Source organism: Neltuma alba, unplaced genomic scaffold (assembly GCF_004799145.2).
Source record: "Neltuma alba isolate B1F8T4 unplaced genomic scaffold, ASM479914v2 tig00003559_pilon, whole genome shotgun sequence".
NCBI classification, from domain to species: Eukaryota; Viridiplantae; Streptophyta; class Magnoliopsida; order Fabales; family Fabaceae; genus Neltuma; species Neltuma alba.
In genome coordinates this window covers 59,180-83,487 of record NW_021633333.1, presented here as the reverse complement: position 1 = coordinate 83,487, position 24,308 = coordinate 59,180, and the positions used below count along the sequence as shown (strand labels likewise).

The 24,308-nt window shown below is 34.1% G+C and overlaps 3 protein-coding genes across 3 annotated transcripts; all 3 read right to left on the bottom strand.

Annotated features, from left to right (window-relative positions):
- Positions 1 to 1,180: 1,180 nt before the first annotated feature.
- On the bottom strand, positions 1,181 to 3,167 carry LOC114741890 (LEAF RUST 10 DISEASE-RESISTANCE LOCUS RECEPTOR-LIKE PROTEIN KINASE-like 1.1). The gene is made up of 5 exons (XM_028930143.1): positions 2,441 to 3,167; positions 2,313 to 2,345; positions 1,894 to 2,145; positions 1,710 to 1,814; positions 1,181 to 1,371 (listed from the first exon to the last, which is right to left on the bottom strand). The coding sequence occupies exons 1-5, from the start codon at positions 3,165 to 3,167 to the stop codon at positions 1,181 to 1,183; spliced, it is 1,308 nt and encodes a 435-aa protein (XP_028785976.1).
- Positions 3,168 to 13,693: 10,526 nt separating this feature from the next.
- Positions 13,694 to 16,191, bottom strand: LOC114741889 (LEAF RUST 10 DISEASE-RESISTANCE LOCUS RECEPTOR-LIKE PROTEIN KINASE-like 1.1). The gene is made up of 4 exons (XM_028930142.1): positions 15,504 to 16,191; positions 15,252 to 15,296; positions 14,884 to 15,135; positions 13,694 to 14,795 (listed from the first exon to the last, which is right to left on the bottom strand). Exons 1-4 carry the CDS (start codon positions 16,189 to 16,191, stop codon positions 13,885 to 13,887), a joined length of 1,896 nt encoding a protein of 631 aa, XP_028785975.1. The 3' UTR covers positions 13,694 to 13,884.
- Positions 16,192 to 20,873: 4,682 nt separating this feature from the next.
- LOC114741888 (LEAF RUST 10 DISEASE-RESISTANCE LOCUS RECEPTOR-LIKE PROTEIN KINASE-like 1.4) lies at positions 20,874 to 21,191 on the bottom strand. The gene has a single exon (XM_028930141.1). The coding sequence runs from the start codon at positions 21,189 to 21,191 to the stop codon at positions 20,874 to 20,876; it is 318 nt and encodes a 105-aa protein (XP_028785974.1).
- Positions 21,192 to 24,308: the final 3,117 nt, after the last annotated feature.

Sequence of the window (24,308 nt, the reverse complement as noted above, 5' to 3'; positions counted from 1 at the left end):
GTCCAAGACATTTAATTCTTTTCAATTATCTAGCTTGAGTATTGACTCTTCTAGGTATTTTTCTAATTTAAACTTATTCATAAAAGACTATCTATGACTTTATAAATATATTGATAATAAAAAAAAAATAGGCGGGCTTAAAAGGGCTAGCCCTTGGCCCTAAAGGGTTGGCCCTTTTATTTTTGAACCCTACAGGGCTAGCCCTTTTAAGCCCAATTTTCTTTTAAACCACCTAAAATACAAGCCCGGCCCTCTATTTAAAAGGGCTTAAAAGGGCCGGCCCAATGGGTTTGGTCCGTTTTGACGGCTCTAGAGCTACTTAAATACTACCGCCATCTTCAATATAAGTACTGGTGGACTAATCTAAATAGATTAAGTAAGTTAAATCAATCATTTGATTATAATGAATGTGACATAAATTTTTTAAAATATTCATGTATAACATTAGATCAATTTATAAGTTAAGTAAATTAGTTTATACAATAATTATAAATATGTGAAATAAAGTAGATTAAGACTTTATATTTAAAATCAAATGTAATCTCATAACTAACTTTTGTATTACGGATCAGAGATAGTACATGATAGTTGTCGTTTCTTAAAATTTTGTTATCGTCTTGTATAATTAGATTTTCTCTTTCTTAAAGTGAAATAAGCGTTTATTTTCAATTCACGCTTTTCCTAATAATTCTCTCATAAGCACCAAAATTCTGGCAACCGGCTGTCAGAGATCCATGGCCGTCAATAGAGGAAGTTTCTTTTCTCCCCTAACATAAAGGTAATAACTAATAAGGTGTAATTTAATTAAAAAAGAAATCAATTAATTTCAAAACAGTTCCTAAAGACCTTATAAAAACTAAGCCATTTTGGTGAATAATTTTAGGATTTGCTTATTTCCAAAGTCATTACATGTTTTTCCCATAGGTTCTCCAACGCAGTCGCAGCTTCTATGGCGATTTTGATTCAAATAGGCCATGGTGTTGACGTACAGTTCGATGCCCTTGAAGATGACTAGCGACACCGCCATTTGACATGGTATTCATAGACAACGATGAGGTCTTGGCTTAGGCTTGAAGTGCAACCATATAGAGACACAACTTCTTAACTTGAGAAGCAAGAAGTAAGATGCAATTAGAATAAAAGATCGCAGCAGAAAACGGACTATGAAATACAAATAAGCTTAAAGGCTGAAATTAGCAGTAGATTCACTGATCCATTTTACAGTGACACTATTTGGTGAAAATGATGCCTTCACCAACTCTGCCTGATCATAGCTCATTGGAGTCTCCCTAGATCGTGTATCTGCATCAGCTTTACCTTCCTCTAGATCCCTACCTTCTTCTTTCTCACTCTCAATTTCCCTCAAAATTTCTAATCAGAATCGCCATAGAAACATGCGAGAAGCATAGAAACATGTGAAAACCTAGAAAGTCCAAAATCAGTAACCTTAACACAGAAGTTCTTGTTAAGAAGAATGTTGTTGGTTTTGACGGCATGATGGATGATGCTGAAAGCATGAAAGTAAGCCAAAGGACTGACAGTTTCTATGGCGATTTTGATTCAAATAGGCCACGTCAACAATGTAGGATCTACGGAGTTGCCACGAAGGTGACTGGCAAGGGTGCCATTTGGGATGTATTCATAGACAAGAAGGAGCTCACAGCTCTGATGTGGAGCGCAGCCATAGAGGCAGACAAGATTTCAATGACGCAGATGAGTGAGGATATCAACTTCTGTCATGAACTGTTCTACTCGTCTGTAGTTGTGGTTGAATAGGTGCTTCACTACAACTTCACGCCCACCTTGAAGCTTTCCTATAAATAAAAAGAAATAGCTTTAAAGTTGAAAACTTAGACATGAAAAGTACGAGATTAAAGCAATTGAGAAGGGGACCATAGTAAATAGAGCCGTAGCCGCCGTCCCCAAGTTTCTTGGAGGGGTCAAAATTGTTGGTTGCGCCTTGAAGCTCCCTGTAGGAGAAGATTGGGACTCCAAAAAACAGTCTGCCACTGTCTGGGTCTGCATCAGTTGGGCATTGATTCGTTGATCGAAGTCTGACATGGGACATAGCGTTCTGTTTCTGTTTGCAGAGTCCGAAGCAGAGCAGAAATGATAATGTCAGAATGCCTAATCTCACTCCAAAACCTGAGTACAATTATAAGTCTTTAACTCAAAGATTATCTGTGTTGTTTCTTAGGAATCTCATAATGTGAGTACAATCAGAAGTTCATAACATCGATATAGTTATACAGGATCCTAAGTAATTATGTGGGGAAGATAGCTGAAAATGAGTGAAAATGAAGTAAAATTACCCATCTTCAATCCCAGCTTCCCAGCCCGTCTTTCTGCCTCAGTTTAATTATAATTAATTAGGTTGCATCCACAAAAAATAATTATAAGCAGAATTGACAGGCATACATATGGCCATCTAAGAACGAACGAGGAAAATTAACTGAACCAGATAAATTCTCATTTGTTGTACTGAGACAATAAAATTCTCTGGTGCTGTTGAGACGGTATGAGCCTTTGTCAAAAAGACATTGAACACAACCAGGGGAAGGCTGAAAACTAACACGGAATTCAGAAGCTATGAACGTAAATGGATCAGCGGAGAAAGCCAGCTTATTCACTGGGAGCTGAACCCTTGGACATGTTGCTAAAGGAGGTGGAGGGTGAACCTGATCCTGCTTTCGGAAGAAGATGGTCTCATTCTTACTTTGAACACATCCTGTATAGTTCAAGAATTGCTTTGAAAGACTCTGATTGAGTGGAATATTGCATTTGTACATGGTTATATTTGGCCAGATATGAAAGGAACCCAAAGCTGAGTTAGGAGGAACAGTAATATTGGAACGAAAGGCGTCACAACTATTAGTTGCCAAACGCTTCTCCAAATATGCGTCTCTAACGACAACTTCAGGAAGCAACCCGAGTTCTATCCTCGTCATTTGAAACATCTTTTTACCCAATTTTATAGTTTTTTGAGCATTGGGGTCTTCACAGCCATGAATCGGCAACATCCCATAGTCTTTGTGCACTGCGGTAGTCAAAGGGAACTCGAGCTTGCCTAGATTCCCACAGTCAAGGAAACTTGGGCACTCATCTTCTGAAGCAGAATGGTCAGCGAACAATAAGAAGAAGAAGAACAAAAGAACAGGTAGAACCATTCTCCTGAAACCCAATCTCAGAGAAAAAAGTTTGATGTGCTAGGACTTTGATTGTTTCATCAAGCAATAACTAGGTTGAAAGCTTTATCAGGTGGGGAATCAAGGTTGCAATTCGTTCCCCATGGAACACTCAACACAAGTCCAAGCTCTATGACACGGCAGTTGACTTGGCCAAAAGAACTAGGACTAGGCCTAGGCCTAGGCCTAGTCAAGACGAAGACCAAGATGAAGAAGCCGAATGAGAGACACGTGTCTTCTCTCAACATAATGTGCCTCAAACACACTCTTATCAATACTAATGTTTGGTTCTTAATTACTTATGTTCACAGTTGCAAATATCATCTAATAAATAAGCCGAATAATCAACATTGCAAGTGTAAAACTAATACCAGGTTTCACGAGGATAAATAAATAAGCAGATGAATTAATAATTAAGCAGAAAGGTGAATCATATAGACAAAAGGCCTTGACTCAAACCTTTGATAAAGAGTGTCGTAGACGTGGAACACATTAGAAAATTTTGAAAGAGCTCGTGTGATAAGTTTCTGACAAAGAAGCAGGATCCCTCTTCAGATTAGATATGCACTTTTATGTTACCTTTTGATTGACATGCCAATACAAGTGAAATAACATCATATGAGGATAGTCTATAGAATGAAGTGGGGTTTTTTTTTTTTAAATTATAACTCAGAATATCAGATTTGTATTCTTCTTCTTGTTAGGATGAAATTACTTACCATCTTAACTAACAGTTTGTTAGTAATAAAAGTACAATTTTTATTTATATTTAACAACATTTTGTTCATATGCTTATGATTTATGAAAATATAACTTTTATATTATGTTGCATTTTGCAGAACAGCTAATGTTGTATTTATAACATCTGATTCTGCAATAGATTCTCCTCAAGAATTAAAGAACGGAAAATGAAAAGCCAATCAATATTTGCTTCTCTTGCCACTTGATTGTTTTGACGATCGGTACTTATTTGGTTGTCTCATTTGCTTATGAATGTTTGTTGTTATGTCGTGTAAGGCTGAGATGGATAAATGCAAATAAATAACAAATACACTCATTGGCTTTGCAAATATTCCGTCTTTAACTGTCTCCATGATTTGTAACTGTATAGAATCAACGATTTGGAATTAGCTAAACTATCTTCAACTGTAGCGTTTGCCTCTGTGCTTTTGTTTCATCAGAGGATTTGATGAGAAGGAGACTGAACTAGATGCTTACAACGACATGGAGGTTCTAGAGAACTTCATTACAAACCAAAATGAAAGTTTAAGGACTCACGCTCAAATAATTACATGATATAAAGAATTTACTACAAAAATTTGAAATCCAGAAGCTTCTTTCCAAATTGAGGTAAACAACAGAAAAAAAATATATTAATTTTTTGCAATAATACGTGACTGAGAAAGAAGCAGTGGCATATATACGAGCATGACAAGTATTCATGATAGCAGCAGAACATGGACCAAGAATTACAAATAGGCTTAAAGATTTTAAAACGCTGCAATTTGTTCATTCATTGGTCCATTTCACAGTGACACTATTTGGTGAAGAGGATGACTTAAACAGCTTTGCCGGATCATAGCTTATTAAAATCTCCACAGGTCATGTATCTGTATCAACTTTATCTTCCTTTAAGATTAACTGATACCGTTGACAGGGAGATACTCCCTTTGTTCCTTATTATAAGAAACATTTGATGTTTATGACATGTTTCCATATATAAGAGACATTTAAAAGTTGTCTCTATTTTTTTGTATTGATTTCCTATTTTACCCTTATTTATTTTGTCTCCAACTCACACTCTCCCTCCCTCCCACTTCTCTTTCTTTTAATAATTTAATTATTCTCTCTCTCCTTATTAATTGGGGCATTGTTGGAAAAAATATTATACTTTTTACACATTAATTGCCCTCAACTAATTTTAACTGTTTTTTTTATCAACGTAATTTGATTATTTGTCTCTTATAATAAGGAACGGAGGGAGTAAGTAATTATTTTCTTAGTGAATTAAGTTTCAGTTTTGTTTTTTGTATTTTCTTTGAATTTATTTTTCTTTTCTAGTTTAGGTTGCTTGCATATCATTAAAATTCTTTTTTAAAAAAAATGATCCTGATTTTATTTTAATTTTTAATTTATTTGTTTTTTAATTTTTTTTTGCATACCTCGCATTGCATTTTGCATCGTTGTGTTTGTACTTGAATATTCTTTTTTTTGTTGCCCACTCAGTTCAGCTTTGCTCTGACTACATCTGAATCCAACCCCGTTGCGCACCTGGCTGTGGTGGGTGAGTTTCCCAACGGAGATTTCTGCATACGCTGATGCTCGAACTCAAAATCTTGTTTAAGTGGTACCAAGTCGCTACTAACTTGGACCAACCCCCATTGGTACTTGAATATTCATTTGCTTTCACACATTGTTGTTCTGAATTTCTTTGTGCATGACCAGAGATAAAGAAACCATATTTGACGATCTTGAGCTTGACATACCTTTGAAACAATTTAAAAGGAAAAATAAGAAAAAGAGTCAATAGAGTTATAAGAAACTTCTTTTAGAGCAACACATTCCTAGTGTACTTAATCGAACCAAAGACTGCATAAACTTTTATCTATATAACTAGAATAAAGATGCTTAAAAATGTTGGATAGATTTCATTTCATAAGAAAACACTCAAAGAAGTTAGTTTTAACTATTTAAAAAACATGGACAGTAGCATGAATACAAGAATTTTGCATTGTTTTCATGCTTAATATGTATATAGTGACTCTTGTGAGTCACACGTTATTTTGTTGACTTAGAGTCTATTTGAATTGACGGTAGAAAAAATAGTTTATTTTTAATCTAACTTTTAGAAAAGTAATATTGGATAAAAAGTTAAATTGGATAAGTTAAATTATACTTGGATTGAAATTTAAAAAAGTTAGTTTGTAAAAATAAGATTGGTAAAAGATTGTTTGGATTATGATTGAATAAAAGTAAGTATGTTTGTAAAATTACCAAAATGGGTGTAAATTTCAATAAATAATGAAACATGATTAAAACAATGATTTAACATAATACAATGAATTTAAATTAATTTAATATAAAGAAGTGAAATTTAATGAGTAAATTAAATATTAAAACTTTAGAGAAATCATAGAAAATATTTTAAATATAAAGTGAAACATGATTAAAAAAAATAAATGTACATAATATAATAAATTTAAATTAATTTAATATGAATAAGTGAAATTTAATAAGTGAATTAAAATAAATCAACTGTACAACAATAATAGAAATACTACCATTTTTCAGTTTTGTCTTTTGTCTGTAACATTTATGAAACACTTCTGTTGGGCGAGAGGGGCAGCGTGTCAGCAGAGACTAAGAAAGTGGGGGGACCAAAAAAAAAACACAGAGAGAAGTAGCAGACGGCAGCGGAGAGAAAAAGAAAAGGAGAGAAGTTGCTCCCAATAAATTTTCTGACACGCACCCAACAGCCCCTAAATAAGCTCTTCTCAAACTTCAATAAGCTACTCTTCCTGGCATAATTTATACCCGCACACTCGCACAGTCAGCCAGCTTATTTCCATCAAGCCCCATATGTTATAAGCCCTCCCAAATATTGGATCAATTTTCAATGGGGCTTGTGTTAAAATTAAGTCACGTTTGTACACCAAAAAAATAAAAAAATTAAGTCACGTTTGGGCCAGCGTCATGCACTTATTCAAAGGGTAAAGATAAAGGCTAACTCGCAACGATTCTTCAAAAGCAGCAAAACATGGAGCACGGACCATCATGGATAGCAAAAGAACTAAGGGACGTAAAAATAAACTTTTTTTTTTTAAAAAAAAAAAGAGCTCCGGGATCAGACACTAAACAACAGCTTTGCTTGACCAATTAATAAAAATAAAAATAAAAATCGTTTCAGAAAAACGAACGCTAAACACTAATTGAACTACTTCTTATCCACATATTGTTCAATTCAATTCTTTTAGGTTTCCGTTCTACTCCGAGTAAATGTCTAGTCAATTTATATTTGCACACACAGCACTTATAGGAGGAAAAGCCAATTATAATCAGGCCAACACTTCCAATGGCTGTACCTATAGGAGGAAAAGCCTTGAAAATTTAATCAATTCTTGGAGTATAGCAGCCGTGAACAGATTGACGGTTGACGTAAAAGCACTAGCAGTTTCTATGGCAATTTTGATTCAAACAGGCCACTTCAACAATGTAGGATGTGCATAGCTGCCACGTAGGTGACTGGTATGGGTGCCATTTGGGATGTATTCATAGACAAGGAGGAGCTCACAGCTCTGGTGCGAAGTGCAACCACAGAGGCAGACAAGATATCAGTGATGTATGTGAGTAAGGATCTCAACTTCAGTCATGAACTGTTCCACTCGCTTGTGGTTGTGATTAAACAGGTATTTCACTGCAACTTCACGCCCATCTTGAAGCTTCCCTATAAGTGAAATAGCTTAAAGGTCAAAACTTTATGAAGGAGAATTCAAGATTGTAGGAAAAGAAATGAGAGTGATTCATCTGATTACCATAGAAAACAGAGCTGAAGCCTCCGTCTCCAAGTTTGTTGGAGGGGTCAAAGTTATTGGTTGCGCCTTCAAGCTCTGTATAGGAGAAGATTTGGGACTCCAAAGACGAGTCTGCCACTATCTGGGTCTGCATCATTTGGGTATTGATTTGTTGATCGGAGTCTGACATGGGACACAGCATTCTGTTTGTGTTTGTAGAGTCCGGAGCAGAGCAGCAAAGCTAATATCAGAATGCCTAATCCTGCTCCGAAACCTGATCAAGCGTCAAGTCCTTAAGAATTTTTGCTTAATTCACCGAAAGATTATCTTTATTGCTTAGGAATCTCATAATGTGGATACAGTAAAAACGAAGTAAAATTACCGATTAGCAATCCATGCTTCCAAGCCTGTGTTTTATTTTGATCTTCTGTCTCAGCTTCATCTTTTACTACAATTTAGAGAAGCAGATATGAAATGGACCAATCAGTTTCAGAGTTTAGCTCCACAAAAAAAAAAAAAAGGGGAATAAGCCGCGTTAATTTGATTAGTTGACAGGCATACAAAGGACCTGGTAAAAAATTCTCAAATGTTACTTGTTAGCCCCAAGAAATTCTCATATTCTGTACTATATGTTATGCGTACCTTTAAATTTGAGACAATAAAATCCTCCGGTGCTGTTGAGCGTGCATAAACCTTTCTCAAAACGACATTGAGCACAACCAGGAGAAAGCAAAATGTTAACAGGGAATTCAGAAGCTATGAATGCGAATGGATCAGCAGATAAAGCCAGCATTCTGCTAAAGAAGATAGCGTATCATATTCATCTTGCATTCTGAAGAAGATGGTCTCATTCTCACCACATCCTGACTAGTTCAAGAATTGCTTTGAAAGCGTGAGATTGAGCGAATTATGACATTTGTACATGGTTATACTTGGGGTATCAAAGGAACCCAAGGCTGAGCTGGAAGGAAGAGTAATATTGTAGCGCAAGGCATCACAGCTATTCTTTACCACAAGCTTTTGTAAATCTGCGTCTCTAACGGAACCTATAGTATTGGAAAAGTCTACTCTCTTCACCTGAAAATTGTTTTTTCCTAATTCCACAGTTTTGTCAGCGTTGGGGTGTTCACAGCCAGGAATGGCCAACATTCCACAGTCTTTGCGTTATGGAGTGGTCAAAGGGAACCAGAGGTTGACCAGATTCCCACAGTGAAGGAAAGGTGGGCACTCATCTCCAGAAGCAGCGTGTTCAGCGAACAACAAGAGGAAGAAGACGAACAGGTAAACAGGTCGAACCATTCTTCTGAAACTCTCACTCATGGAGAACAAGTTTAGTCTATATGAGACTGTATGACTGTTTCAAGCATTAACTTGCTAAGGTTTGGTTGAAGCTCTGTGACACGCGCGGCAGTTGACTTGGCTGAAAGACTAAGACCAACAAGATGAATATGAGACACGTGTCCTTCTCTCAACACGAAGCAGAGGAATTTTTTTTTTTTTTTTTTGACCAGAGAAGCAGAGGAATTAATAATTAAGCAGTGGATGATATATAGAGAGAGAACCTTAACTAAATGAGTAAGATTTTGACACTGGCAATTGGCAAACACTTAAAAAAGCAAAAACTCATGTAGTCCTGCACTGCTGAATGATCGTTTGCTCAATTTAGTAGCACAACTTCAAATCCCACCCCAAGTGAATATATATTTAAGTTAATTTAGAGCTTTTTACAGTCTTCACTTTTTCAGGTGTAAAACGAATCAAAAATTGATAGTGAGCAAAAAATTTTGTGAAATAATAAGCTTGGTAAACGAATACGAATTTGATACAGGCGATTCCCTCAAGAGTTAAGATCTCTTGTTATTCATTTACTTACGGTATAAACATTTCCTAATTCATTGGATAAAGAAATTAGTCAGGCTGTGAGTAATTGTAAATGAATAACATAGAGTAGATGAACAAGTTGTCCAATATCTATACTAAATTTAAGAAAAACACTTATAAGTAAATAAAATAGTTGTAAATGTCTATAAATAATATATACTCATACAGTTCTTAATGTAAGACCTATTTAATTAATTTGAGTAGATTAAAAAAATCTTATAAGTTAGTTAATTATAAGAAATATGACATATTTTTTCTAAAACACAATAATCACTCTTCTTAAAATCCTTCATTCCTCTCTTACTTGATTATAGTTCAGGGAATATAATAGGAGTAATTTAAAAAAATGATAAATGTAAAAAGTGAGTTTTATATTTAAGACCAATATCAGTTCAATAATTAAGTTCTATATTAAGAATCGGAGAAGTATATAGTAATAATCCTATGTTTACGTCAATTTTGAAAATTTTGGCCTCTAAAGTACTCTAAACCCTTTTAAACAAACATATTCTATCATAACATATTGTTTTCTCAAATCGTTTTGGTTTGAAGCAAGTTTTGCATAAGAAAATATTGAGTTACTTCCAAAAGCTGCCGTTGCAAGTAAAGAACCTTTGGTACGTAAATAAACTTGGGTTCTTTTTTCTTTTTTTCCAACTACATTGAGAATTTTCCTGACTTATAAAAAGTCCTTTTAAAGTTTTCTAACTTTCGTTTTCCCCAAACTGCCCCATGACCAACGTTGTTGAGACTTTGCTTCAAATCGACCTCTTTATCACTTGATTCTCGCACCATACGAATCAGTAAACATCTCCAGAATCAATAATTACAATAATTTAATATGGACAATAGAGCAAATGCTCAAATTAGTAGAAGATTCTTCATTGCTCCAAAAAACCTAACACTGGGTAAGCTTTTATCTGCATAACTAGAAGAAAGAGGTCAGTTGTGCCTGTCCCTCATTTTTGAGATAATTCCCAAATAATGTTTTTTCATGTCTCTGCATCATTATATTCTGCATAAAATGAATAAAATTTTAATATCTTTTGGGCCAAAAATGGCTCAGTTTTGAATTTTTTATGATTTTTTTAAAATTTAATGCTTCAAATGGTTCAGATTCTTTTTAATTTAGAGTGTTAACTCAGAAAATAACACAAACAAAGCAAAGGAAGCACATAATCAGGAGTAACCGTACTAAATTTCATACTTTTTGGCGGTCGAAGTATGCGGATTCTCACGACACAAACAATATCCTTGGCTAAACCTTTGTGTCAATAATGGTCAAATTAATCTGTGTCCTTACTACGTTGGTTGACTTGGACATTGACTTAGATCAAGACTTGGAAAATTGGCCTGAAAAATAAGGGCAAGTGGTAATCCCTTCCTACTCAGATTCCCCAAATGTCACGTTAGCAAGATTTGAATAATAGTCCATTGTTTTGCCCCACCTTGAAGTTCCCACAACGGCAAAAAGACCAGTAGCAGAAAATCCAAGTTTTAATTCGTTACCAATAATGATTTTAAAAGTAGCCTGGTATCCGTCAGCAGGGTCAAAAAGTATAATTAAATTTTACTTCTTTCACTCATTTATGAAGCAAACGAAAGGCCTTATCTGTACAGTGATGTTGGCCCGAGACATTAAGAACTTGACTGGATAATTGGGGCCACTGAAGGAGAATAAGACGAGTGAAGAGAAACATGATGCTTTAGAGTATTCATATCATTTACAAAAACCAGATTTTAAAAATAAGTTTACGATATACAAAATAAAAATTATAAAATTTTTTTTATCTCAACTTATCTTCCAAACACATTTTAGATGATGTGAAAGCATGGACAATCATTATATGTTTTTATTCCTGATGCAGAGTAGGATATTCTCATTGTGCTGGTCAAAAAAAAAAAGTTAGGATATTCTCATTGGTTACAAGATAGAAATAAACAACTTAGAGCCTGTTTGGATAATTGCTCAAAACATGGTTTGGGCAAAAAAATTGCCAAACACTAAGAAAAAAAACAGAAACCATGGTTTTGGGCTCAAAACCATGGTTTAAGAAAAAGTGAACCCATTCTGCTTCTTGCTTAAATTAGAGAATATGATTGTATCTGTCAAAATAGATTTTAATAATAATATGATTTTAACACCCCTCAATTATTTTTTTTATAAACATATTTAATCTTATATTTTATAAATATATAGACACATATTAATTGTTTATTAATTATATGATTTTATATATATTATTAATTATGTTGGTAAAAAATATATTATTAACAATTTTATTCTTTCAAATTAAAATATATTATAAAATCTATCTTTTATATAATTATCATATTAACTTATGTCTTTTTTAGTAATTTTTACATATAAAAAGTGTTTCTGATAACAATTATCCAAACACTCTCATTTTATCAGAATCATTTTTTCACAAAATCTATTGTTCACAAAATCTGTTCTCCTAAGAATCTATTCTCTAGAAGCTATTCTCCAAACTATAATTTACTTTAGAATTACAGTTATACTTAAATATAGACAACAAGTTATTTTATTTGAATGATTGTCGTACTCATGCAAATTAAAAATCTAAAACACAGGCTTTGTTTCTTTCATGTCATACGAACAACTTGTTTTACTTTAGAATATAAATAATAATTAAGTTATATGTAATTATGTGGGTGATCCTCATGTCTCCTTGGAGTCAAATTTAATTTAATTTAAAATGCAATACAGTGATGTAAATAAAAGTCCAATTTAATTTAGTTGTCGGTCCAATTTTCAAGGGAAAATCTCAAAAAAAAAAAAAACCCCTTGGAACATAGGAAATTTCAAATTGAGTCATAGAATTGTGCAAATGATAGAAATGGTCAAATTGAGGATAAAAAGGGAAAATAAAGTGGGTTTCATGAAAGTGTAGTCAGTTCTCAGGGTTGGGCAAAGAATTCAGTTCCATCAAAATGATGGAAGTGGGTTCCATGAAGAAGTGGGTTCCTTGGTACCAAACAAGCAAAAATCATGATTCCACTTCCAATTCACAGCAAACGGGGCATAAATTTCTTCTAGTTGACTCCTAAATTTTTTTTCCTTAAGAGAAGTGACGTAAGTTACCAAGTACTTTAAAATTGACTTGACTGCTGAAATCGAAAGTTTCACCGCTAAAATTTGAAATTTCCTATCCGTGACTTTTGAAAAATTTCAGAAGAACTTGTACAGAATTCCACTCCCCAATTAACCATGAGATCAAACACCCGCCAATGACGGCAGCTCCCCCGGTGGGAATGTCGCTGGAAACAGGGGGAAGGAGGGGAATTTTCTTTCAATTAATGAATGTGCTTTTTGGTCAAGATTTCTTTTCTTCCTTTTTGCTGAGAAGGAAGGTTTTGAAACAGAATTTACTAATTTTGAGGTCCTACTGAACAGAATTAGAAAATTCTCCTTTTATTTAAAAATTAAAAGCCAATATAATACTAATCATAATGTATTACAGTGATAAATTAGATAATACTACCTCCAGTCCTAATTATAAGAGCCAGTTGACTAATTTGAGGAGATTAAAGAAGTAAGTTGAGTTAGTTATTTGTCTTAAATAAGTATTATCTTTCTTAAAATATCCTTATTAATTAAGTATATTGATTAGAACTATCATTGTTAAAAGGGCTACTTTAGAGAGAAAAAATATATAAATATGAGAGACAGTGAATTGGAGTCTTATATTTAAGACCAAAATAAAAGTCAAACAGGGTCTTATATTAAGGACCGGAGGTAGTATAATCAAAATTACATAAACTACTAAATATGTAATCCAGATTCAATCTTGCATGAATTAATGTATGGACATATGTATCTTCCATAAATTTCTTTAGAAATGTATACTTTTCATTTTTAGCCTAATTAAGAGAATCTCAAAGATCATTTCACATTTATTTTTACTTTTTAATTAGATAAAATTAAAATTTCATTATTTTTTTAATGATACATCAAACAAATGCTCTATAATCAGTGTTCTATTACACTAAATTGCCTATTATATTCCTTGAAGCAAACAGGCACCAAGAGAGATTTTGTGTGTGTGTGATGTGATTGGAATGAGATACAGCTGGAAGCATGATACGTACAAAGGAGGGGTGAACTCATTGCAACGTCTTCACATATAATATATAATGAGTACTCAGCAACTGCCAACAAAAATTCATTCAATTAGTAAAAAATTAACCCCACATAGTTATATTAAAAAAGAAACAATCACGTGCCCATAACTTCTTAGAGATTAAACGCTAAACAATTTTGCATGATCAACTTTTCTATTTCCTCATTTCTGGATCATATTGTCTTGATCAAAGCTTATTGAAGTCATCGCTCGTGTTTGTATATCTGCTTTATTCTTTGAAACTTCATCACCATCTCCGTCTTTTCCTGTATCCTCTTCTTCTTCTTTCCCACCTTCGATTTTCCTCAAAACCTCTAAAACCTCATCAATGGAAGGCCTCATTTCCTTATCTATCTGCAAACACTGAAATGCCAATTCTCCCACTGCAACTACCTTCTTCTTCACCTCACTATCCTTCTCAAGCCCCAAACATGGATCCACCAGATCATCAAATTCATTCCTTTGAATCTTCCTAACTGCAAGACCTGCCAATGTAATCTCATCTTTCTTCCTTCCCATATCAACCGCTGGCATTGAAGATATTAGCTCCATAAGCACAACTCCAAAACTATACACATCACTTTTATCAGTCAACCTAAAGCAATAATGATATTCTGGGTCAAGATAGCCTGGTGTTCCTTGTGGAGCCGTAGAAACATGTGAAACATCATCTGGGAATAACCTAGAAAGTCCAAAATCAGCAACCTTAACACAAAAGTTCTTGTCAAGGAGAATATTGTTGGTTTTGACGTCACGGTGGATAATGCCAGAGGCATGAAGATAAGACAAAGCACTAGCAGTTTCTATAGCGATTTTGGTTCGAATAGGCCATGTCAACAATGTAGGATTTGCAGAGCTGCCATGAAGGTGACTAGCAAGGGTTCCGTTTGAGATGTATTCATAGACAAGGAGGAGCTCACGGCTCTGGCGTGAAGTGCAGCCATAGAGAAAGACAAGGTTTCTGTGACGCAGGTGAGTGAGGATCCCAACTTCAGTCATGAACTGTTCTACTCGCTTGTAGTTGTGGCTGAATAGGTGTTTCACTGCAACTTCACGCCCATCTGGAAGCTTACCTATAAGTGAAATAGCTTAAAATTCAAAGCTTTATGAAGGAAAACATAAGATTATATGAAAAGGAATGAAAGGCATTCGTGAGATGACCATGGTAAACAGAGCTGAAGCCTCCGTCTCCAAGTTTGTTGGAGGGGTTGAAGTTGTTCGTTGCGCCTTGAAGCTCCATGTAGGAGAAGATTGGCACTCCAAAGAAGAGTCTGCCACTGTCTGGGTCTGCATCATTTGGGTACTGATTTGTTGACCGGAGTCTGACGTGGGACACAGCATTCTGCTTCTTTTTGTAGTGTCCGAAGCAGAGCAGCGACGCTAATATCAGAATTCCTAGCCCCACTCCAAAGCCTGATCAAGCGTCAATTTCTTACTCAAAAATCTTCCTTTTCAAAGGTAATGTTTAAGATTATATGTATTGTTTCTTAGGAATCTCATAATGTGAATACGGTAAAAAGTAAAATTACCGATTATCAATCCCAGCTTCCAAGCCCGTATTTTATTTTGATCCTCTGTCTCAATTTCATCGTTTACAACAATTCAAAGAAGTAGATACGAAATGGACAGATTAGTATCGGAGCTACTTCGATCAGATCAACCAAAAGGGGGGGGGGGGAACAACAACAACAATATGCAGAGGTAATTTGATAGTTGACAGGCAAAAAAACGATCTGGTAGAAAAGAATGAGTAAATTTCTCATGATGCTTGTTATGCATACCTTTGAATTTGGAGCAATAAAATGCTCCTTTACCGTCAAGAAGGCATATGCCTTTGTTGTGCTTAGAACATCGATCACAGTCATCGGAAAGTCGAATGTTAACGGGGAATTCAGAAGCTATGAATGTAAAAGGATCAGGAGAGAAAGCTAGCATATTTACTGGAAGCAGAACCCTTGGACATGTTGCTATAGAAGATGGAGGATCAACTTGATCTTGCGTTCGGAAGAAGATGGTCTCGTTATTACTCTTACGACATCCTGTATAGTTCAACACCTGCTTTGGAGGGCTAACTCTGAGACTAATATTACATTTGTAAAAGGTTTTTGCGTATGGAAAGATATCAAAAGAACCCAAGGGTGAGCTGGGAGGAAGAGTAATATTGCAGCACAAGGCATCACATCTATCATTTACCAAACTCTGCTGCAATCTTGCGTCTCTAACGATAATATTCTTGAAAGGCCCCATTTGTGTCACTTGAAACTCCTTCTTTCCAAAATACACTATTTTTTGAGCGTTGGGGTCTTCACAGCCATGAATCGGCAACATTCCACAGTTTTTGCGTCGTTGAGTAGTTAAAGGGAACGAGAGGTTGCCCAGATCCCCACATTCAAAGACACGTGGGCACTCTTCAGAAGTAGAATGGTTAGCGAGCAAGAAGAAGACGACCAAATGAAAACGTAGAACCATTCTGCTGAAATCCTCACCCATAGAGAAAAATCTATGAGACTTCGATTGTTTCAAGCAATAACTAGCTTGAAGGTTTTATGCATTTGAGGAATTAGGGGCTGCAATTGCTTCCCCATAAAACAAACGACCCAAGTCGATGCCCTATGACACGGCAGTTGACTTGGCTTCAAGACCAAGACCAAGAACATGACTGAGACACGTGTCCTTCTCTCAACATGATGTGCTTCACCCGCACCCTCTTATCAATACTAATGTTTGATCCTTAATAAATAAGCCGAATAATCAACAGTACAAGTGTAAAACTAATAGCAGAAAGGTGAATGATAGAGGGAAGACCTTGAGTCAACGTTTGATGAAGCGTGTCACAGACGTGGAACACATCAGAAATTTTGAAAAAGCTCATCACCCTTCAGATTAGATATGCATATTCATGTTTCCTTTTGATCGACATGCCAATACAAGTAAAAGATGACATCGTATGACGATAATACGGAATGAAAGTGCTACTTCTAACTATGTTTAACAACACTTCGTTTGTATGCTTGTGAAGATATAACTTTTACATTAAGGCTCAGATGGATGAATAGTGCAAATGAATAATGAACATGCACTCATTGGCTTTGCAACTGTTCCTGCTCCATTAGAACTCATCTGGGTATACCTTCATGATCTGTTATTGTACCTGTGGAATCAATCAATTTTGGAATCAGTTAAACTGTCTTCAACTGTAGAGTTTTGAAAAGCTTATATTTTTGCCTCTGATTAGTGCTTTTGTTTCGTGAGATTATTTGAGAAGGATTTGATTGAGAATGATGCTTACAACGACATGGAGGTTCTAGAGAGCTTCGTTGCAAACCAAACCAAATGAAAGTTTAAGGACTAACCCTCAAATAGTTACATGATATAAAGAATTTATTACAAAAATTTGAAATCCAGAACCTTCTTTACGAATTGAGGTCAAACTATAGGAAATAAAATATTATTTTTTAAATTAATCAGAAAGAAGCAGAGGGGACAATATACAAGCATGACATATATGTTCTTGCCTAATTATCCATGTCCCTCAAATTTGAACATTCGTTAATGACAATTATATACATGGAACCAGTTAAGCCAAGCATAAAGTTCTTTCTTAAACTGAAATAATCATTTATTTTCAAGCCACCATTTTCCAAATAATTCTCTAATCATGCAGGCACCAGAGCTCTAACCATTTGATTGGGGCTTGATGGTCGGTGATGGAAGGAGTTTTTTCTGTTTTGACTCACAAAATGTTACTTCCAGAATAGTTCTTAAAGATCTTATAGAAATAAAGTCATTTTGCGTCCCTATTATTTTTAGGATTTGCTTGCTTCAGTGGTCATTATTTCTTTTTCCCTTGTAATCTTGCATAGGTATCCCAACGCACTTGTGGTTTCTATGACGATTTTGATGCAAAAAGGCTACGGCAATGGGAAAGAAAACCTCCCCACTTTTCTAACCATTCTCTTCCCTCCACTTCTTTATTCTTATCGTGACATCAACTTTTAACGATTGAAATTTAATACTATCTCTGATGTTAAATATAAGTTACTTGTACATATATTCACATATTAAGAAATGCATTAAATTAACAAAAATTTTCAATTTTTATTAAATTTTTTATTCTTTATGCATTTACCAATTATTCTCATATCTCTCTCTTACTTCTCTTTTTTCAATGAAAATTAAATAAGGATAAAATTGAAAAACAAACATTAAATATACTACAAGTAACTTACATTTAGGACCAAATTTTTTTCCTGCCAATAACTTACATTTATGACGAAAGTGATAGGTTTTATATTTAGAAATGAAAGTGGTATCTTATAAAAAGTATATATATATATAATATTTTAAAGAAAGTATGCAGATGTGAATTTTAATAATTTAAATTTATTGATACATATTTTTTTATTAAAATAATATTTTTATAGGATATTGAATCTCAACCCTTCAAAATTAATTCAATGATGAGAATAAAGAAGGAGGAGGAGGTGGATGACAAAGGAAGTGAAAATGTTCCTTCCTTACCACACTATAAAAAAATACATGTTATTAGTGACAGAATTTAATGGCAGGATTTTTTATTTAGCTATAGAATTAGTGACGAATTAGCAATAAAATTTGTTCCATTGTTAATTTTTTTGTCATTAATTGGATTAGCGACGGAATTGCTAACCTGATTTTTTTAAAAAAAAAATTTAAATGCCACATGGCATCTCTATCAGTCGCCACATCATCACCAATGACGATCACCAACCACCTCCACGTGTCCCTCCCTGCCACCTTTGACGATGACCATCACTTGTTACTGCCACCCCACATGTCATCTTATGAGGCCACTTGTCTCCACCACATAATTCCCTCCTCAAAGTGACTTTCATGGATCGAACATAGGATCTCGTCTGTGCACACGTGTGGTTTCACCCATTGAACTGCAATGAACCTATTAACTTATTATGCATAATTAAATATATATAATATTCTTTTATACAAACAATTATACATACATATATATTATTAAAAACTAAAAATAAAGTATATGATAATTTTAATCATAACTATTTTGATGAAAAAATAATTTTTAAACATTTATTTTACTATTTATTTTATAATTTTTTATTTTTTTAAAAAATTTAATATAATTTTAATGTCCAATGACACTAATTTTGAATTTTAAATCATAAATATTTTTTTAAATTTTTTTAATTAACATTGATAAGATATACAATTTAATTATATATGTATTACTACCTCCGGTCCTAAATATAAGAGTTAGTTGACTAGTTTAAGAAGATTAAGGAAAGAAGTTCAGTTAGTTATTTGTCATAAATAGGTGTTGTTTTTCTCAAAATATCTTTGCTAATCAAGTGTGTTGGCTAGAACTATCATTGTTAGAAAAACTATATATCTTGAGAAAAAATGCATAAATATTAAAAACAAAGTGGATTGGAGTGTTATATTTAGGACCAAGATAAAAGTCAAACGAAGTCCTATATTAAGGACCGAATGTAGTATATTACATTATATTATATTATCAATATGTATTTTATATATTTGATGAAAACTATTTATAATTAGTCAAAAAAATTTGTTATTCAAAAAATAGCTACTATAATAAAATCTAATAAATTATTCTATATAAAAAATTAAATGATTTGAATAGATTATGATATACAATAGTCTCCTACTTGTATATGCATCATATATAATTTATTTTTTTTAAAATTATTTGTATATACCATTTGTTTTTGCATTGAAGATCAAAATCGATCTATATCATGAGTATTAATTATCTCATAATTAAATTTTATTGTTCAATAATTGAAATTGAAAATTTGCTTCAATATTAGTTTGTATTTATATAAATTCATTTTCGGTTTTGAATTTCTATCATATACTATATCTTTCAATATATTGTACATATGATAAAATTATTTCTTTCATATATCAGTTTGTAAAAGAAAGTTATTAGTATTCTTATTATATTTTTTAATTATTATTAATAATCAAGAGGAATTGATTTTAACAAAATATAAACAAGTTTTCTAAGACATTGTCTTTCTTTTCTCAGCATATAACTAATGATGACATAAATGATGATGATATCTTAACTAACACTAACTCCACAAATACATTAATTTATTTTACAATTAAAAATATATTTAAATTATTATATTTTTAATTATGTTATTATATAAATATTTGTAAGATTATAATCTAAAATAATGAAATTTAAAATTAGTGACGGGTTAGTGATGGAATTGCGACGGATCATAGAATTGGCGACAAAATTAGCAATGAAAACTTCTATGACAAACAATTTAGTGACGGAATTAGCGACGAAAATTTCTGACAAAAAATTATGTCGCTAAATATTTACTGACTGATTTTTTGATGGATCGGCGATGGAATTTAGTGACGAACAAAAATTCCATCGCTAATCTGTCGCTAAATTTAACGACAGAATTTTTGTTAGTAATCCGTCAGAAATTAGTGACAGAAAATTTTTCTGTCACTAATTCTATTGATAATGAGCTGTTTTTTTGTAATGCCATATGACGGAAATGGAGGGAAGAAAAGGGGAGAAAAATTTTAATAAGCTTCATTTGAAAAATTAAAAAATGAAATTTTCAAATTTTAATTAAAAAAATATATGATAAAAAATGATAAAAATCAATTAAAAACTTTTAACCTTACTTCTTCAGTTTAACTCATTCTTTTGAGCTCATTAAAATTTTCATTCACCCTCCCACCCACTCCATTTCTCTCCCACCAAACGTACAGTGGCAATCACTATGAGTTCCCTTAAAGATGATCAGCGATAGTGCCATTTGAGATGCATTCAAAAACAAGGACGAGGTCTTGGCTTACGCGTGAGGAGCAACCATATACAGACACAGCTTCTTAACTTGAAAAGCAAGAAGTAAGATGCAATTAGTATAAATGATCGCAGCAGAAAATGGACCACGAACTACAAATAAGCTTATAAGAGATTTTATGTAGCTCGAGCTAAATATATCAGAAAAATTTTGTCTCGATTTACATGAAAATATTTTTTTAAATTACTTCTAGAACACCCCCTAAATGTTAAACACTGAAATTATTGGTAGATTCACTGCTCCATTTTACAATGACACTATTTGGTGAAGATGATGCCTTCAACAACTTTGCCTGATCATAGTTATTGGAGTCTCCAAAGGTAGTGTATTTGTCTCAGCTTTATCTTCCTCTACATTTCCCCCTTCTTCTTTCTCACTCTCTATTTTCTTTAAGATCTCTAAAACCTCATCAATGGAAGGCCTCATCTTGTTATTTACCTGTAAACACTGAAACGCCAATTCTCCCACTACAAACATCTTCTTCTTCACCTCACAATCCTCCTCAATCTCCAAACATGGATCCACCGGATCCACCAACATAATCTCATCTTCATTCCTTCCCATATCAACAGTCGGCAATAAAGATATCAACCCCATAAGCAAAAGCCCAAAACTATACACATCGCTTTTATCAACTAGCCTAAAGCAAGCCACGTCAGCAATGCAAGATTTGTAGAGCCGCCATGGAGGTGACTGGCAAGGGTTTCATTTGAGATGTATTCATAAACAAGAAAAAGCTCATGGCTCTTACGCGAAGTGCAGCCATAGAGGGAGACAAGATTTATGTGATGCAAGCGAGTGAGGATCTCAACTTCTATCATGAATTGTTTGACTCGTTTGTAGTTGTGGTTGAATAGATGTTTCACTGCAACTTCACAGTCATCTTGAAGCTTCCCTGTAAATGAAATGGCTTAAAGATTAAATTTTTATGAACCAAAATACAAGATTATTGGACAGAAAATGAGAGTGATTCATAAGATGACCATAGTAGACACACCTGAAGCCCCCGTCTCCAAGTTTGTTGGAGGGATCAAAGTTCTTTGTTGCTTCTTGAAGCTCCTTATAAGAGAAGAATGGGACCCCAAAGAAGAGCCTTCCATTATCTCGGTGTGCATCATTTGGGTACTGATTGGTTGATCGGAGTCTGACGTGGGATACGGCATTCTGTTTCTGTTTGTAGAGTCCAAAGCAGAGCACCAACCCTAGTACGAGAATCCCTAATCCCATGCCAATGCCTGAGCAAGCGTCGAATCCTTAAAACTCTTTCTTTTGAAAGGGAATGTTCACTTAAATATTTCACCCAAACATTATCTTCTAATGTTTCTTGGGAACCTCATGATCATGTGAATACAATTACGAGTTTATAAAAACCAATGCAGATGCAGGATCCGAAATAATAATGTGCGAAAAAGAACATAGCTGAAAATGAGTAAAAATGAAATAAAATTACCCATGATCTTCTTCTGAAACTCTCACTGGTAGAGAACGAGTTTAGTCTATGGAGACTATAATAAGGTGAATGAAATAGAGGGAAAAACTTAACTAAATGAGTAAGATTTTGACACCGGCAAACGATTGAAAAAGCAAAAACATATGTCGTTTAATCGTCTGCTCAATTCAGAAGCACAACTTCAAGTCCTAATCAGAGTGAATGCTATATTTAAGTTAATTTAGAACTTTTTAAATATTCAATTATTCAGGAGTAAAACGAATCAAAAATTGATAGTGAGCAAAATATTTTTGTGAAATAAACTTGCTGTAAACGAATAAGAATTTGATAGAAGTGATTCCCTCAAGAGTTAAGATCTCTTGTTATTCATTTACTTACAATATAAACATTTCCTAGTTCATTGGATAAAGAAATTAGTCAAGTCCAATATCTAAACTAAATTTAAGAAAAACACTCATAAATAAATAAAATAGTAGTTAACGTCTATGAATAATATATACACACACACATATGGTAACAATAGATGATCATAAAAAGAAATAGCACTCTGGCATAAATGAAAAACAATGAGACTCTTTGTCCAGTGGGGGTAAATATGGGCATGCATTGCCTATTGATAAAGACTTGGATCGATTTCCTTGTGCCCTGTCATCATCAAGGTACTTAAAGATCAACAAATAAGATTTCAAGACATATGATATGGAAAAGAATGGGACTCTTGTCTACTTGGTGATAAATCCTTTTTTGTGCAAAGAATTCTGGGCTTAATCGGTAGATCAAACAGCAATTTTGTGATTTAAATGTAATTGCTTTGTAGGAAAAAAATAAAAAAAATTATAACTGATCAAGTTAGGAATTAAGTGCCATTTTTTAGCACTTTTGGGCTGTGGACAATTACTCTTTCTATTTGTTTTGTCAGATCTTGGGCCAGAAACAAAAGACATAAGGCTCAGGCCCAGCCAGAAACATGGGGTTGATATGGGAATGCATTAACTGTTGTTATAGAATTGGAATCGCTTTCCTTGTTCCCTGTCATCATCAAGGAAAATATCAAAAAATAAGATTTGAAGAAGCTAAAGAGAAATGAAGTTATCTGAATAATCACAATTAATCAAGGTGCCTGTACCATTGACACTGCATTTGCCATCGAGTAGACGCTGCCCTCCACTCGAAATACAATCCAAACAAGAGAGAGATAGCTGTACTTGAATATAGATTCCATCGGATGATGATGTGTCGGTGGAGCCATGAGATTGATGTTCCAATGGAAGTTGGTGAGAGAACATTCTTTTGAAGGGTCGGGCCACTGACTAGCTTGTTTGGGAGGATAGTAAATGCAGTAGTCAGAACATGTATGGCTAATTAAACCTTTGCGTCAGGAATGATCGAATGAATCTGTGTGTTTACTACGTTCGTTGACTTGGACAGTGACTTTGAACAAGACTTGGAAAAGTTGCCTGGAAAATAAGGTCCCGTTTGGTAGGGAGCATTGAAAATGAGGGATTGCAATTGGGATTGCAATTGAAAAAAATCATTAAAATAATACTTAGCATGAGTAATTGTTTGTTATATGGGATTAGACAAACTCATAAAGGTGGGATTGGAGAATACCACTTCCCCCCATGGTATTCTCCAATCCCACATACATGGCTTTGGCTAATTCCATATATCAAACAATTTCTTATACTAAACACTCTCTTAATAGATTTTTTCAATTGTAATCTCAATCCCAATCCCTCATTTTCAATGCTCCCTACCAAACGTAACCTAAGGGTAAGGGCCAACCCATTCCTACTCAGCTTCCTCAAATGTCATGTTAGCATGACTTGAATAACAGCCCATGGCTTTGTCCACCTTGAAGTTCCCACAACGGCAAAAAGAACTGTGACAGAAACTCCGGTTTTAATTAGGTACCAATAATGATTTTAAAAGTAGCCTGGTATATTCGTTGCCAGGGTCAAAAAAGTATATAATTAAATTTTACTTCTTCCCCTCATTTATGAAGCAATAACCGGGCCCCAGCTGTACACGATTTTTACGCGTGCGGCCCAGGACATCAAGAACTAGATGGGATAATTGGAGTCCGATGAAGGAAAAGAAGAGAAGTAAAGAGAAACATGATGCTTCTGATGTTGACAGGGTTCTGAAGATTAGTTTAAAGTATTCAAAACGCGTTTCTGTCATTTGTTTAGATGATGTGAAAGCATGGATAATTGTATGTTTTTATTCATGATGGAAAGCGCAGGATGGTTACAAGATAGAAA